Genomic DNA, 17,030 nt, shown 5'->3' on the forward strand with positions numbered 1-17,030 from the left:
GCCCCTGCCAGTGGCTCTGGGGTGGTTCTGCCATGAAACAGCAGGTTCAGGATGGCACTAGGATAACAGATGGTCTCTTTCCCCTCCACCTCTGCCTCATCCCAGGCTCTGCTCCCTGAAGTCAAAGGAGTGATGCTCTTTATTTTCTTAAACGGCAGCTTACTTTGTGCCAGGCTGTGTGAAACCACGATCTGGAACTGTTTTTACTGAGTCCTTACAACCACCTTGTAAGGTAGGAATTGTTTTATCACCACTTTAGAAGACAAGGAAACTGAGGCCACATCACTGAACTACGTACCTGTGAGGCCAGGGGCCTACAGGGCCAAATCTAGGAGAGAAGCCTCAGGATTGGAATTTAATGAAAAATCAAGGCAACTACGGTGCACTGATTGGTATATCACCCTCCACAGGTAAGCAGAAAGCCAGTGCTGTGTTATTATCCCTCTAGCAGGTTCCCTTACCATACAACAGTGGCAGGAGGCTCTCCTGTGCTAGCTGGTATAGGTAGGCTGTTAACTGGGCTCGTTGGCCTGGGCAGAGGGTGCCATGCAGAGGCATGACTAACCAGGCAGCACCAACTGTTTGAAAAGTAGCTGGCCTGCTAGGCAGCTGGCGGATGGCCATTTAGAAAAGTCTGAAGTAAATGGTACTCGCCTACCTGTCCATACCTCAAAGGAACAGTGTCCTGGGATGGAAATGCACACAAGATTCCAGCTCTTCATTTGACAAACTAAGTGCTGATAAGCACTGTGCTAGGCTTGGTGGGAGGGTTTAAGACATAGTCTTTGCCCTTAGTGAGTAAAACCAGCATGCTGGATCTAAAAGTAGCAGAGTGGTAGAAACTTTGGAGACCTGGAGAATGCTGCTGAGCTAAAGCTTTCACTACCTTGCTCTAGTTGGCTGGAGCCTCTCAGTAATGAAGGACTACCTGATTTTTCAAGAGAAGTCCAAAATCAAGATCATGTGAACATTTCACTTTTTAGAAACAAATGTGCAGAACTTGGAGATAGGTGGTAAGAAATAAAATGGAACAATTAAATCAAAAAAGTAAATCCTCGGCCAGACATGGTGGATCACCTGAGGTCAGGAGTTCGAGACCAGCCTGGCCAACATGGTGAAACCCTGTCTCTATTAAAATAAACAAATAAAATCAATCGACCAATCCTCAAATGCAGGCCAGTATGTGGCTGCTAGTTTGCAGCACAAACAACCAAAGTGCTATTTTTTCCTGTTGTACCTCTAGCAACACACAATTCCTAGCAGAAGTGCCTCTGGTATACGACCACATGAAGCTCATCCAAGAGACTCGCCAGAGTGGCAATGAATCTGAAATTTCCATCATATGCAGAATAGCTGAAGCAACTGGAGAGGATTTTTAGCCTTGGAAATGACGAACAGGAGGCAGAATAGTTGCTGCAAATAAGAACAGCCTTTTAAAAAGTTAGGGTATATGGTCTGGCCAATACTTTGGAGTGGGGAGGCGGCTACTTTGAGGTAAAATATACATCTGACAGCTGACCAGTCACCTAACTACTTCTATTTTCCACACCCACCTTCCCCATTTCTTCACTGGTCCCGTACCTAAAAGCATTTGGTTATCAGGGTAGTAAAGGGAATTCAGGCTTTGCCTTATTATCAAATTTTATTTTTTATTGAGATGGAGTCTGTTATCCAGGCTGGAGTGCAGTGGTGTGATGTGGGCTCACTGCAACCTCTGCCTCCTGGGATCAAGTGATTCTCCTGCTTCAGCCTCCTGAGTAGCTGGGATATAGGTGCCCATCACCACACCCAGCTAATTTTTGTATTTTTAGTAGGCAGGCTGATCTTGAACCCCTGACCTCAAGTGATCTGCCCGCCTTGGCCTCCCAGTGTTGGGATTACAGGCATCAGCCGTCATGTTTGGCCCAGGCTTTGCCTAATTTTAATCCTAAATATCTCTCTTACTTCCTAAGAGTCTTACCTAACTCAGGATTTTTCTAAGGATTAAAATGAGATATGTAATAAAAGCACTTGGCAGAATTATCTGGCAAAGGGGTCAAGAAATGTTCAACATTATTACATAGGTTTAGATGTTTTCTCCTGTCCAAATATTAACCAGGCCTGACCCTACCTAGCCTCCAAGATCAGATGAGGTCAGGAGCATTCAGGGTAGTATGGCTGTAGGAATTTAGGTCTTTTCTATAAAACACTAAATACAACTATGGCCAAAGCATAGAAATTACAGGGAGTCTGATTTTGGCTTAATAAATGATACTGCTTAACAATTCCAGCTGGAATATTCAAATAGAGCAGCAAAGGCCATTCCTCAGGGGACTCTGGAGAGGAGATTCCTGCTCCATGTAGGAAGTTGGTTTCTGCTCTGACACTATGACTAGTAAATAAACAGGATGAAAAACTACACTTATAAGGTACATCAATAAGAATATGACTGATCTCCATGGATATGCAAAGATACACAAAATCAATCAGTGGGGGAAGGGAGAAATTATAGAACCATAGAATGTGAGCCTAAGTTTTAAAAATCAGACATGTATTTATGTGCTTAGAACATTTCAGAAAGGATATATTAGGAAATTTATTTGGGGCTGGGCACAGTACACCTGTAATCCCAGCACTTTGGGAGGCCAAGGCAGGTGGATCATGAGGTCAAGAGATAGAGACCATCCTGGCCAACATGGTGAAACCCCGTCCCTACTAAAAATACAAAAATTAGCTGGGGGTGGTGGTGCCTGCCTGTGGTCCCAGCTACTTGGGAGGCTGAGGCAGGAGAATAGTTTGAACCCAGGAGGCAGAGGCTGCAGTGAGCTGAGATCGAGCCACTACATTCCAGGCCTGGTGACAAAGTGAGACTCCAACTCAAAAAAAAAAAAATGTATTTGGAAAACCTTGAAAGGTAAGCTGGAGTAAATGTACACTCTCCACCCCATGCCCAAATGTTTACTTTTCACTTTATACCCTTCTGTTCCATTATTATTTATTTATTTTGACCAGCAGCCTCAACTTTTAAAAAAACGACCAAACCGGCCAGGCTCAGTAGCTCATAATAGTAATCCCAACACTTTGGGAGGCCAAGGTGGGAGGATCACTTGAGCCCAGGAGTTAAGGCTGCAGTGAGCCATGACTGTGCCAATGCACTCCAGCCTGGGCGGTAATGCAAGACTGTGTTTCCAAAAATCAATCAATCAATCAATCCAAATCATTTGGTTTGGCCAAAACCTTCTGATCTGAGCTTTGCTAGGCAACCACTCCCCAAGATAAAGCTTTATATATCACCTCACAATTCACTGTCAAGGCTTAGCAACTTACTACTGGACTCCCCAGCAAACATTCCCATTAGTAAAAGTGCCTAATCTTGGAGGCTGCTTCAGGTCACCCCCTCTTCGTCCCTTATTTCCTGGGTCCTTTTTTCTTCCTCCATGTACACTCATTCAACTGGTGATCTCAAATAGCACTCTGGTTTTTAAGATACTGTCCAAATAGTGACTCTCAAATTTCTATTTCCATAAGACCCACTCTAAACTCTAGACACACTCAACTGCCTCCCCGACAGCTCCATTTGAATACTGAGCAGACATCTAAAACTTGCTCTTCCCATAGCCTTCCATCTCAGCTGATGGCATGGCCAGGCTTCTAGTTGCCCAAGTCCTTAACCTCAGGGTTGGGGAAAGTAGTGTGACTCACAATGCCAGCTACCTAGAAACTAAGGTAGATCTGGGTACTGGGATTAAAGATACCATAAAATCACTGAAGTGTTTTCTGAAATGTTTAAAGTTAACTCATTTTAACTCTAGGACTTGGATTTCAACATTTTAATTTCTTTGGAATATAAGTAACTTTTTGCAAGCTAAAAAACAGAATCAAACTAAGGCAATCCAGTGCTCCAGGCATCCAGGCAGAGCCTTGCAATCATGACCAGAATAATGACATAATACAAGGTGCTAGCAACAGGGCTATAAACTCTAACTAATAAATGCTTATCTACATGTTTCACTAGGAACAGCCAAAAGTCCTGCCCTTAAAGGAATCATCTACAGAACATTTTGATTTAGAAGGGACAAAATGACCCCAATTATATGCTGTCCAACCTACTGGTGAACTGGATCAGAATGGGCCAAGGACTATTAAACAGAGAAAGTATTTACATTTTGAAAACTTGCTGTGCAGGCTAAAACATTCCTGGCTGCTGTCAATAAGAAAGCAAATAAAACAAATATTACTGAATTCACTAATCTTTGATTTTTACCAAGGTCTTCCACTGGAACATGAAGGTAGGGGTAAGTGTAGAGGATAAGATACTCCAACTTTTTTTTTTTTTTTGAGATGGAGTCTTGCTCTGTTGCCCAGGATGGAGTGCAGTGGTGCGATCTCGGCTGACTGCAACCTCCACCTCCTGGGTTCAAACAATTCTCCTGCCTCACCCTCCCGAGTAGCTGGGATTACAGGTGTGCACCAACATGCCCAGCTAATTTTTTTGTATTTTTAGTAGAGATGGGGTTTCACTATGTTGGTCAGGCTGGTCTCAAACTCTCGACCTTATGATCTGCCCATCTTGGCCTCCCAAAGTGCTGGGATTATAGGCATGAGCTACTGCGCCCAACCAAGATACTCAGATATTTTAAAAATAAATTACTTAGTAGTAAGAAATTAGCCATACTACATTCTTCCATTTGCTACAGAAACAAATTGGCAATGAAGACTATTTAAAAGAAATGCTCAGCTCTACCGAGGGCGGTGACAGGCAATACTTTCCACTACAGAATAACCTCTATTCTTCCATGATAATATTCCTGTGGAAAAACTTGTCAGGAGCTCTTGCCAGGGCCAAGGGATGAGAAACAGAGCAGGTCATGTCCTAACTAGCTAACTGTAGGCTCAGTTAACATCTTTGGGAAGAACCCATAAAATCTGGCCATTGTTTACTTAAACATCTGCAAGATGCAGAATTCTTTAGCCCTTATCTAGAGTTTCTGCTCAGTATCTTAAAGCTGGGGCAGTCCCACTGTGACTCTTCTCCTCAGATATGAGGTACGTGCTAGTCATCAAAGTCTGGAATGTCATCATAGGAGTAACCGCGGTAGCCTTTGGATGCATAGTAAGCGATGCGCAGGTGGTAAAATCCGGGTAGGAACACCAGAATGCCAATGATCAGGACTGGAACGGCCCGGTCTGCCCCCTGGTGGCAGAAGGAGGCAAACACATTAGTACTCTTAAGAGTTACACATTTTAAAATAAAAAGTCTCAGACCTAATCTTTAGATAAGTATTTTATACTTTTCAGTACATTTTATTTGAGTTGTACACTACCAAGGGAAAAGGTTTCCTCCTTATTAGAAATTGAAGGAGAATTACAAAGCACTAACAATTATAAAGAATGACCCAATCTCAACTAGATATTTTGGCTTCTTTCCCTTTTTTAAAAGTTCTTAGTTGTAAACACACCATACTCTGTGTCCTGTAGCCAATATTATTAAAACCTCTTCATATGTTTAAACCATAATGGTATTAACATTCCACTGAAATGAATGTACACAGTTTTACTTAACTGCCCCCCACACAGCTGCTGGACACTTTGGTGGCTTTTCACCTTTGTAATCGTATAGATGCTACTACAGTAAAACTGTTTTTCTTAGCCTTTCAGGTTTTTCTTTTCCTTTTTTTTTTTTTGAGATAGAGTCTTGTTCAGGCTGGAGTACAGTGGCGTGATCACAGCTCACTGCAACCTCTACTTCCCAGGGTCAAGTGATCCTCCAACCTCAGCCTCCAAGTAGCTGGGGTTACAGGTGTGAGTCACCATACCCCACTAATTTTGTTTGTTTGGTAAAGATGAGGTCTCACTATATTGCTTAGGCTGGAAGCAATCATCCTGCCTTAGCCTCTCAAAGTGCTAGAATTAAAGGCTTGAGCCACTGCACCTGGCTGGCTGTGTTCCCTGTTGTGTGTTAACTATGGCCAGAATTGGTCAAGAAAACTTAGACACTGTGTATGTGGGGACAGCCCATGAGAAAGAACCACCAACTACTTTAGGTTACTAAGATTTCATATTGAAGCTCAACAGGTATACTCTGAAGAATGATTTAAAAAAAAAAAAAAAAAGGAAAAGAAGCTCAACAGGAACTCAAACCAAACCTAAGGTAAGAAGGAACTGACTTATGAGGCACTGTGACCCCACATAAACAGAATCACTATTTCTCTCCAAACACTGACCCGTATGTTCATGGCACTGCACAGCTAAAATGACAGCATGCTGCTCCAGCTACACCCTTTAGCAATTAGGACTCCTGTATGTCAGGCTCAGCCGTGTTGTTCCAAACTATGACAGGGAGCAAACTTGTCTAATATCTCAGAGGCCAAGTGTGCCTACCTGCCACTAGTTCCCTTACTGGAATTATGGAAATTTACTATTGCTCAAAGGAAGAAAAACATGTTTTGCCAACAGAGAACAAAATATAAAAGAAAATCTTTTTGTTCTTTCTGCTGAAATCTGCTGTACAGACATGAATATAAAAATAAAGATTGAACCATGAAGAAAACTAAAATCTGAACAGGGAGTAATGAGATTGAAACCCTAATAATAAGTCTCCCAGCAAAGAGAAGCCTGGGACTCATAAAATTGTGAAGTGACGGGCAAGAAAAAAATAATAAATAAAAGAAAAAAAAGGGAAGCCTGGGACTTGATGGTTTCACTGATGAATTATACCAATCGGTTAAAGAATTAATACTTGGCCAGGCACGGTGGCTCACTCCTGTAATCCCAGCATGTTGGGAGGCCAAGGCAGGCAGATCGCTCAGGATTTCGAGATCAGCCTGGACAACATGGTGAAACCCCGTCTCGACAAAAATACAAAAATTAGATGGGCATGGTAGTATGCACCTGTGGTCCCAGTTACTAGCGAGGCTGAGGTGGCAGGATCATGTAAGCCTGGAGAGGCAAAGGTTGCAGTAAGCTGAGATCATACCATTGCATTCTGCCTGGGTGACAGAGTGAGACCCTGTCTCAAAAAAAAAAAAGAAGAAAAATAACTAATACTAATCCTACTGAAACTGTTCTGAAACTTTCAAACTCATTCTGTAAGGCCAGCTTTACTCTGATACCAAAACCAGGCAAAGACACATGGAAAAAAGAAAACTATAGGCTAATATCCCTGATGAACATTGATGCAAAAATCCTGAATAAGGAGGATAACACTAGCAAACAGAATTCAACAACACATTAAATAGACTGTTCATCAGGACCAAGTGGGATTTATCTCAGGGATGCAAGGATGGCTCAACTTATACAAATTAATCAATGTGATATAACTGTATCAGCAAAATGAAAGATGAAAACCATATGTTTATGATTATTTCAATCAATGCTAGAAAAGCATCTGATAAAATTCTACATCTACCAGGTACAGTGGCTCACACCTATAATTCCAGTACTTTGGGAGGCTAGGGTGGACCTTGTACTGACTGTAATTAACACACAACGGGGAACATGGCCAGTAGGGTGCAGTGGAGTACAGTGCTCAAGCCTGTAATTTCAGCACTTTGGGAGGCTGAGGCAGGAGGACTGCTTGAGCCCAGGAGTTCAAGACTAGCTTGGGCAACATAATGAGACCTCATCTCTACCAAACAAAAAAATTAGCTGGGTATGGTGACTCACACCTGTAACCCCAGCTACTTGGGAAGCTGAGGTGGGAGGATCGATTGAGCCTGGGAGATTGAGGTTGCAGAGAGCTGTGATCACACCACTGTATTCCTGGATTGCTTGAGTTTGACGTTCAAGATTAGCTCAGGCAATATGGCAAAACGCTGTCTCTACAAAAAAAGGAAAAAAAATTAACTAAGTGTGGTGGCGCATACCTGTGGTCCCAGTTACTTGGGAGGCTGAGGTTGCAGTGTGCTGAGATGATGCCACTGCACACCAGCCCAGATAACAGAGTGAGACTCTGTCTCAAATACAAAAAAGAATATATGCTGGGGAAAGAATCAGTCTTTTGTTTTAAGATGGAGTTTCACTCTTGTTGCCCAGGCTGGAGAGCAATGGCAACATCTCGGCTCCCTGTAACCTCTGCCTCCTGGGTTCAGGCAATTCTCCTGCCTCAGCCTCCCGAGTAGCTGTGATTACAGGTGCCCACCACCACATCCAGCTAATTTTGTATTTTTTTTTTTAAAGATGGGGTTTCGCCATGATGGCCAGGCTGGTTTTGAACTCCTGACCTCAGGTGATCCACCCACCTCGGCCTCCCAAAGTGCTAGGATTACAGGTGTGAGCCACCAGGCCCGGTCTTAATTTTGTATTTTTTAAGTAGAAACAGAGTTTCACCATGTTGGTCAGGCTGGTCTTGAACTCCTGACCTTAGCTGATCCACCCACTTTGGCCTCCCAAAGTGCTGGGATTATAGGCGTGAGCCACTGTGCCTGGCCAAGAACCAATCTTTTCAATAAATGGTATTAGGAAAACTGGATATCCATACACAGAAGAATGAAACTAGACCCCTGATTTTTGGAGTTTCACCATGTTGGTCAGGCTGGTCTTGAACTCCTGACCTTAGGTGATCCACCCACTTCAGCCTCCCAAAGTGCTGGGATTACAGGAGTGAGCCACTGTGCCTGGCCAAGAACCAATCTTTTCAATAAATGGTATTAGGAAAACTGGATATCCATATGCAGAAGAATGAAACTAGACCCCTGAAAGCTCTTGCCATATATAAAAATCAAATGAAAATGGATTAAACATTTAAACCTAAAACTATGAAGCTCTAAAACTCTCCTAAGACCTAAAACTCTCCAGGATGTTGGACTCGGCAAAGATTTCTTGAGTAATGCCCCTCAAAGCACAGGCAAACAAAGTAAAAAAGATAAATGAGATCCCATCAAGTTAAAAAGCTTCTGTACAGCAAAGGGAACAATCAACAAAGTGAAGAGACAACCCATAGAATGGAAAAAATATATGCAAAGTATCCACCTGATAAGAGATTAATAACCAGAATATCCAAGGAGCTCAAGCTCTATAGGAAAAACATCTAATAATCCAATCAAAATTGGGCATTTCACAAAATAAGACATACAAATGGCAAATAGGTATATGAAAAGGTGCTTAACATCACTAATCAAAGAAATACAAATCAAAACTACAATGAGGTATCATCTCACCCCAGTTAAAATGGCTTTTTAAAAATATAGACACGAAGTCTCACTATCGTGCCCAGGCTGGTCTTGAACTCCTGGGCTCAAGTGATCCTCTTGCCTTGGCCTGCAAAAGTGCTAGGATTACAGGTGTGAGCTACTGTACCCAGCCAAAACGGCTTATCCAAAAAAACAGGCAATAAGAAATGCTAGCGAAGATGTGGAGAAAAGGGAACCCTCGTACAATGTTGATGGGAATGTATATTAATATAGTCACTATGGAGAACAGTATGAAATAGAACTACCATATGATCCAGCAATCTCACAGCTAGTATATATCCAAAAGAAAGGAAATCAGTCTGTCGGGGAGATTATCTGCACTTCCATATTTATGGCAGCACTATTCACAACAGCCAAGATTTGGAAGCAACCAGTGTTCTACAACAGACAAATGGATAAAGAAAATGTGGTACAAATACACAATGGAGTACTATTCAGCCATAAAACAGAAAGATCCTGTCACTTGCAACAACATGGATCAAACTGGAGAACATTATGTTAAGTGAAATAAACCAGGCACAGCAAGAAAAACTTTGCATGTTCTCACTCATTTGTGGGAACTAAAAACTAAAACAATTGAACTCATGAAGACTGTACAATGATGGTTACTAAAGACTGGGAAAGGTGGAGAGGGGGGAAATGGGGATGGTTAATGGGTACAAAAATATAGTTACATAGAATGAGTAAGCTCTAGTATTTGATAGCACAAGGTGACTAGAGAATGATTTATCGTACCTTTAAAAATATAATAACTAAGACTGGGAATGGAGGCTCACACCTGTAATCCCAGCACTTTGGGAGGCTAAAGTGGGCAAATCACTTGAGGTCGGGAATTACTGACCAACCCGGCCAAAATGGTGAAACCCCGTCTCTACTAAAAATACAAAAATTAGCTGGGCATGGTGGTGCGTGCCCGTAGTCCCAGCTACTCAAGAGGCTGAGGCAGGAGAATTACTTGAACCCAAGAGGCGGAGGTTGCGGTGAACTGAGATCGCACCATTGCACTCCAGCCTGGGTAACAACAGCAAAACTCCGTCTCAAAAAAACCAACAAAAAATAAATTAATAAATAAATAAAAGTATAATTGGAAAGTAACACAAACGATGAATGCTTGAGGTGATGGATACTCCATTTAGCCTGATTTAACTATTATGAATGCATGACTGTATTAAAATACCTCTCATATCCCGTAAGTATAGACACCATATACCTGTAAAAACTGGCCAGGTGTAGTGATTCACACCTGCAGTCCCAGAACTTTGGGCAGACTGCTTGAGCTCAGGAGTTAGAGATCAGTCTGAGCAACACAGTGAAACCCTGTATCTACAAAAAAATAAAATGAACAAAAATAAGTAAAAAATAAATCAAATTAGCTGGGTGTGGTGGTGCACACCTATAGTCCCAGCAACTTGGGAGGCTGAGGTGGGAGGATCACTTGAGCCCAGGGAGGTAAAAGTTGTGTCACTGCATTCTAGCTCGCATGACAGAGCAAAACCCTGTCTCAAAAAAATAGACTACTGCGACGGATGAATGGATACGCGTGCGCACACGCGCGCACACACACACACACACACGAGCCTTGGCTAGCATTTTATGGCTCTCACAGCTTATTCCAACATGCTCGTCAGCTTACCCCTTTGCTGATGTAGCCTGAGAGCAGGAGGGAGCCTATAATAATGAGAAAGGCGCCAATCAAAAACAGCACAGTGGCAAGTGCAATGGCCTTATAAGGGATCTTTGGAGGGCTTTTCTTAAACTGGAAGAGAAACAGAGATGAAAAAGACAAGGAAGAACATTAGGCAAATACCAGGGTTCAAACATTTTATTTATTTATTTTTAATTTTTAGAGACAGAGTCTTGCTCTGTCACCCAGGCTGGAGTGCAGTGGTGCAATTAAAGCTCAATGCAGCCTCAAACTTCTGGACTCAAGCAATTCTTTTGTTGAGCCTCCCAAGTAGCTGGGACTACAGGTATACGCCATCATGCCCAGCTAATTTTTAAGTTGCCCAGGGTGGTCTTGAACTCTTGGGCTCAAGGTAATCCTCCCACCTCTGCTTCTCAAAGTGCTGAGATTACAGGTGTGAGCCATCAAACCCAGTCTCAAACACTTTAAAACAGGGAGGAGAGCTCATGCCAGTAATCCCAGCAATGTGGGAGGCTGAGGCAGGTGGATCACTTGAGTTTAGGAGTTTGAGACCAGCTTGGGCAACATGGTGAAACCTCGTCTCTACAAAAAATACAAAAATTAGCCGGGTGTGATGGCATGTGCCTGCAGTCCCAGCTACTTGGGAGGCTGAGGTGGGAGGATGGCTTGAGCCCAGGAGGTGAAGATGGAGCAAGCCAAGATTACACCACTGCACTCAGCCTGGGTGATAGAGCCAGAGCCTGTTACAAAAGCAACAACAACAAAAATGGGAGGGTAATTAAGAACCAAACTAGATGCTTTATGTGTCTTAAGTATGTCCTACCACCCAGCGCAGTTCTGAGAAATAAAAGGGACTGGCAAGAGATGAAGCTCTAGTTATTGCTCTCACAGTTACTCAAAGGAGTCTCAGTCTCTAGTTCTAATTTCATTCCATAAATCATTAATTGTATCATAAGCAACTTTATAAAGATTTCTGTTTTTGTTTAAAAAACACTCTGAAAAGATGAATTGGCTTTGACTAAAGTGTAAATAAACAGTGATAAAAAAAATTCCACTTAACAAAAATTTTACAGTTCCTTAAAAAACACTCCATTCAACAAAACACAATCTGATTAGTTTTGGATTAAAGTAAATAAAACTTGTAATTACAAGACTCTGGCATTACAACTAAAAATTCTTAGAAATGGACAATATTGGAATTGGTTTGAAACTGCCCTGTCAAGGCCCCCTTCTGCAATTACGGCTGAAAGAGTCTCAGAGCTGAGTTTTCTTCTTGTTGCTCCCCTAATCCCTAGGGACAGTTAGCAAAACGCCCCTCTGGGAGGTCTTCCTGCTAACTCAACAGAAACATGGCCAGCCAGTCTTGTCAGTTCTCTTCTGCATTTACCTGAAGGTCAATGTAGCCATCGTCTGTGCTGGAGAGCCTTGAATATTTCACTTTACTACTGGGGATTCCAGTAGCCAAGTTGGTACGGGACGGCATCATAACACGCTGATACGGCTAGAGTATGGAAACAAAAAACCCTGTTATTGTCTGTAGGTGACAATGGTGCATTACAGTCAGTGAGTTCAGGATTATTAGAGCTGTGCATTGGAGTTCTGGGCTGCCATGTCAGACTAGCAATGGGCAATTTATGCTTCACTGTTAATTTTCATTGTGTCAGAAGCATATGCATATAGAAAACCAAATATGCCTGTGACACAGTGAAGACATTCTCAGTATGTATTAAATATCTACTCTGGTCTGTCCTTGTAGAATGAGTGAAGACATTCATCAAGAATCACATTCCAGTTTATTGTGCCACCAAGATTCCCCGATTCTTACTTTTTCCAAAGTCACACAGAAACTAGGAAGAAGAGTGGGGACTTAAATCCAGGACCAACTGACACCACAGTGTTATCTGTCCCCTGCTCCTGCTTTTTTATTTTTATTTTTTGAGATGGAGTCTCAGGCTGGAGTGCAGTGGCAAGATCTTGGCTCACTGCAACCTCCACCTCCCAGGTTCAAGCAATTCTCCTGTCTCAGCCTTCTGAGTAGCTGGGACTACAGGCGCGTTCCACCATGCCCAGCTAACTTTTTATATTTTTAGTAGAGATAGGAGTTTCACCTTGTTAGCTAGGATGGTCTCAATCTCCTAACCTCGTGATCTGTCTGCCTAAACCTCCCAAACTGCTGGGATTACAGGCATGAGCCACTGTGTCTGGCCTGCTCCCACTTTTAAGGAAAAGAGGAGCATATACTCAAGACTCTTGTTTAACAGGGAGAAAGAAGAGGGCAGGGAATGAAATACACTCACATCAGCATTTTGCCTATTTCCTGTGGACAGAAATCAACCTTTTAATGTAAAATATCTGTAAAGTTTCTTGCTGTAAATTTGTGTATATATGTTGTTTTTTCTTGAGTTGGTGTCTCGCTCTGTCATCCAGGCTGGAGTGCAGTGGGTTAATCTTGTCTGACTACAACCACTGCCTACTGAGTTCAAGTGATTCTCCTGCCTCAGCCTCCTGAGTAGCTGGGATTAGAGGCATGCACCACCATGCCCGATGAATTTTTTTTTTTTTTTTAATAGCCAAGCCCCCCTCCCCCGTTTTTGTGTTTTTTAAAGTAGAGACTGGGTTTCATCATGGTGGCCTGGCTTGTCTCGAAGTCTTTTTTTTTGTGATGGAGTCTCACTCTGTCACCCAGGCTGGAGTGCAGTGGGGTGATCTCCGCTCACTGCAGCCTCCACCTCCTGGGTTCAAGCTATTCTCCTGCCTCAGCCTCCTGAGTAGATGGGATTACAGGTGTGCACCACCACACCTGTCTAATTTTTGTATTTTTAGTAGAGACAGGGTTTCATCATGTTGGCCAGGCTGCCTTGAACTCCTGACCTCAAGTGGTCTGCCTACCTCGGCCTCCCAAAGTATTGGAATTACAGGCGTGAGCCACTGTGCCAGGCCTTGAACTCCTAACCTCAAGTGATTCCCCTGCCTTGGCTTCCCAAAGTGCTGGGATTACAGGCCACTGAGCAAGGCCCCTTGTAAATCTGGATAAGGCCCTGGCTATCAGTACTATACTAGTGCCTCCAGAAGTGCCCGCCTCTCTGTCCTATGCCAAGCACTGAAAGTAGTGATTTCATTTTCCTAATTACTTCTGTACCTACCTTAAGAAACAGAACACTGTACAATATTTATCTCACAATAAATTTTAAATAAAGAACAACAACAACAACAAAAGGAATAAAAACCTGGTTTCTTGTTCAAAATATTCAAAGCAGAGAGTGGTAGTGAAATAACGGCTATTTTGTCACCAGTTTAAGAGACAGTGGATAAGTTTGAAAAATAAAAACATTTAAATTGAGATAATTTGTATTTGTAGGCCGGGTGTGTGGACTTAGGCCTGTAATCTCAAAATTTTGGGAGGCTGAGGTGGGTGGGTTATCTGAGGTCAAGAGTTTGAGACCAGCCTGGTCAACATGGTGAAACCCCGTCTCTACTAAAAATACAAAAATTAGCTGGGCGCAGTGGCACACACCTGTAATCCCAGCTATTCAAAAGGCTGATGCATGAGAATCCCTTGAGCCTGAGAGGCAGAGGCTGTAGTGAGCCCAGGTTGCACCACTGCACTCCAGCCTGGGTGACAGAACGAGACTGTTTAAAACAAAAAAAATTTTTTTAATTTGTCCACTTTTCCTACATAAAGTAACAAAACTATACGATCAAAATGGGCAAATATATTTTCGGCATTTATTATAAAGTTATTTAAATTCTAAATTCAAAAACATATCTTTAAAAAAGAGAAAAAGTATTTCAATAAGGGTAACATAAAAAAAGACTAATTTTTCTCTTGGAGGGCATTTTGTAAATTCATCTTCATCACAATAATGGTGGTTAGTACTTTTTTAGGTGCCAGCTGTTCTAAGTACTTTATACATACTTAATTCCAAAAATTAACAAACTGTTTTAAGTGGCTTTAGGTCAATGTAAAATAACTAGCATAATTAAAGAACTGGTGCTAAATATTCATGTCTTTTTTTTTTTGAGACGGAATTTCGCTCTGTTGCCTAGGCTAGAGTGCAGTGGTGCAATCTTGGCTCACCGCAACCTCCACCTCCCAGTTTCAAGTGATTCTCCTGCCTCAGCCTCCCGAATAGCACCTGGGATTACAGGCATGTGTCATTATGCCCAGCTAATTTTGTATTCTTAGTAGAGACAGGGGTTCCTCCATGTTGGTCAGGCTGGTCTCGAACTCCCGACGCATTCACCCGCCTTGGCCTCCTGAAGTGCTAGGATTACAGGGGTGAGCCACCGAGCCCGGCCCTTCTTCTCCCTTTTTATTGATTACATCCTGGTCTAGAAATCAAGTATTGAAAAAACTAGCGTAAGGCTAATTTCCATACTTTTCAAAAACGATTGGATCAAACTGCGTCACTAGGGTTTTAGTGCTGTGATTCTGACTGCATTTACTTCTATAAAACAAACTACCAATATGTGTAGTTTTTGAGGGAATCTAGCCACATGTAACTCGCATTTAGGCTTTTTAAAAAAGTACGTCCTCTGACATTAACTATTCATATATCCGCAAAAAAAAAATACATCGCCGGGTACGTGAGCGAAGGGGGAGACGAACGTTTATTCTTGGCAAAGATGATTCTAAAAGAAGGAAAAAGTAAAAACAAGCATTTTAAAAGTATCAGTCCTCGTTCCCAACAGGCTTTTTATCAGCTCACCGCAGCCCCTAAACTCCCTTAGCACCTGCATGTTAAGTTCTAAAAGCATCATAAAACGTTTGGCACAGTGCCTGGCATTACGCGCCTTTACATACGTTATTCTTCTGCCCGTCTTCAGACCTTGCCAGGGAGAGAAATAAGAACCGGCGCGAATTTAGACATAAAACAAACAAAACTGGCTTCTGGAAAGAGGCCAACCGCACCTGGGCGAGCGAATGCCCCACAGGGATGACTCGGACCTTGATTTCCGCGGGGAACGCGGTCTTGGTCACACCCAGAGCCTGAGAAGACGCTTCTGTCCCCGCCCCGCCGCACGCACGCACACCTTACCGGAGCGCCGCGCCAGGCTGCCCGCACGCCCAGAGCTCGTCCACGGTTGGCAGCACCAGAGATCGCATGGCACGGCCCGCCTAAACGCTACCCAGCCCGCCCCAGGCGAGATCAGTGCGCCGGAAGTGGCGTGTCGGAAACAGGCGCGCCGGAAGTTGCGTCTTCGGGAGCGTTTGTCTAGTCACTCAGCATCCGGGCTCCGGGGCGGTAGCGATCAAGTGTTCCTCCGTGGGTTTTGTTTGAGCAGCCGCGACCTGTGTCTGCTGTCGGTTACCTTGGCAATGGTGGGCGAGCACCTAGGGTCCCTACCCCCCTGGGTCCGAGTCAGGCCCAGGGCTAGCCGGCTACGTGGTTTCAGTAAAGAGATCGGGTTAGAGGGCGACGTGGCTTCCCAGGGAGGCAGAAGCCGAGTCTGTCGCAGCCTCAGGACCAGCAGTCAGAGCCGCCAGATCTTAATCCGCTGCAAGGCGCAAGCCTTCCAAGGGCACGCGCTGTCAACACTCCACTATCACACTTCCCTTGAATAACACTCTTAATCTCTGCTGTCAACACCCCACTGCACTTCCCTTGAATAACTCCACAAATTTGTGCTTGTCTTCAGGCCTTGCCCAGGTAAAAGGCCTGCCCACAAGGAACACTTTGTTGCACATGAAGCTTTTTAAAAAATTAGGTTTAGGCCGGGTACGGTGGCTCATGCCTGTAATCCCAGTACTTTGGGAGGCCGAGGTAGGCAGATCACCTGAGGTCGGGAGTTATAGACCAGCGTGATCAACATGGAGAAACCCTATCTCTATGAAAAATGCAAAATTAGCCGGATATGGTGGCACATGCCTGTAACCCCAGCTACTCAGAAGGCTGAGGCAGGAGTATCGCTTGAACCTGGGAGGCAGAGGTTGCAGTGGGACAAGATTGCACCATTGCACTCCAACCTGGGTAACCAGCAAAACTATATAAAAAAAAAGTTATTAAGGTATATAATTTATACACAAGTACAAATAGATGAACTCTGAAAATGCACAGCGTCCTGGAACCAATCTAGATGGAAATATATTCATCATGCCAAAGGTTCATGGGGCTCTTTTGCAGCCTATTTCCTTCTCCACTCACACACTGTAAGCAAATGAATATTTAACTACTGGACCTGGTTAATTCTCACGTCCAGTAACTAGAACTCAA

General features: G+C 43.3%; 1 protein-coding gene across 6 annotated transcripts; it reads right to left on the reverse strand.

The window, feature by feature from the left end:
* Positions 1 to 3,794: 3,794 nt before the first annotated feature.
* On the reverse strand, positions 3,795 to 15,957 carry TMEM230 (transmembrane protein 230). 6 transcript variants are annotated; one of them, XR_008481193.2, is made up of 5 exons: positions 15,855 to 15,957; positions 12,203 to 12,316; positions 10,804 to 10,926; positions 7,647 to 7,799; positions 3,795 to 5,173 (listed from the first exon to the last, which is right to left on the reverse strand). XR_008481193.2 is itself a non-coding variant. In XM_002747328.7 (4 exons), exons 2-4 carry the CDS (start codon positions 12,299 to 12,301, stop codon positions 5,033 to 5,035), a joined length of 363 nt encoding a protein of 120 aa, XP_002747374.1. In that variant the 5' UTR covers positions 12,302 to 12,316; positions 15,855 to 15,957; the 3' UTR covers positions 3,795 to 5,032. The 6 variants fall into 6 exon arrangements, 5 of the variants coding, with proteins under 5 accessions (XP_002747374.1, XP_017827435.1, XP_008993961.1 ...); XM_002747328.7 differs by lacking the exon at positions 7,647 to 7,799; XM_017971946.4 differs by lacking the exon at positions 7,647 to 7,799 and having other exon boundaries at positions 15,764 to 15,957.
* Positions 15,958 to 17,030: the final 1,073 nt, after the last annotated feature.

This window comes from Callithrix jacchus, chromosome 5 (genome assembly GCF_049354715.1).
Source record: "Callithrix jacchus isolate 240 chromosome 5, calJac240_pri, whole genome shotgun sequence".
Lineage (NCBI taxonomy): Eukaryota > Metazoa > Chordata > Mammalia > Primates > Cebidae > Callithrix > Callithrix jacchus.

Bases quoted from the DNA above. Each gene is read 5' to 3' on its own strand.
- TMEM230 (XM_002747328.7), bottom strand. From the start codon at position 12,301: ATGATGCCGTCCCGTACCAACTTGGCTACTGGAATCCCCAGTAGTAAA. The intron at 10,927-12,202 runs GTAAATGCAGAA...TTTCTCTTCCAG, and splicing joins ATGGCTACATTGACCTTCAG to TTTAAGAAAAGCCCTCCAAA. The intron at 5,174-10,803 runs GTAAGCTGACGA...TTCTGCCACCAG, and splicing joins CAGGCTACATCAGCAAAGGG to GGGGCAGACCGGGCCGTTCC.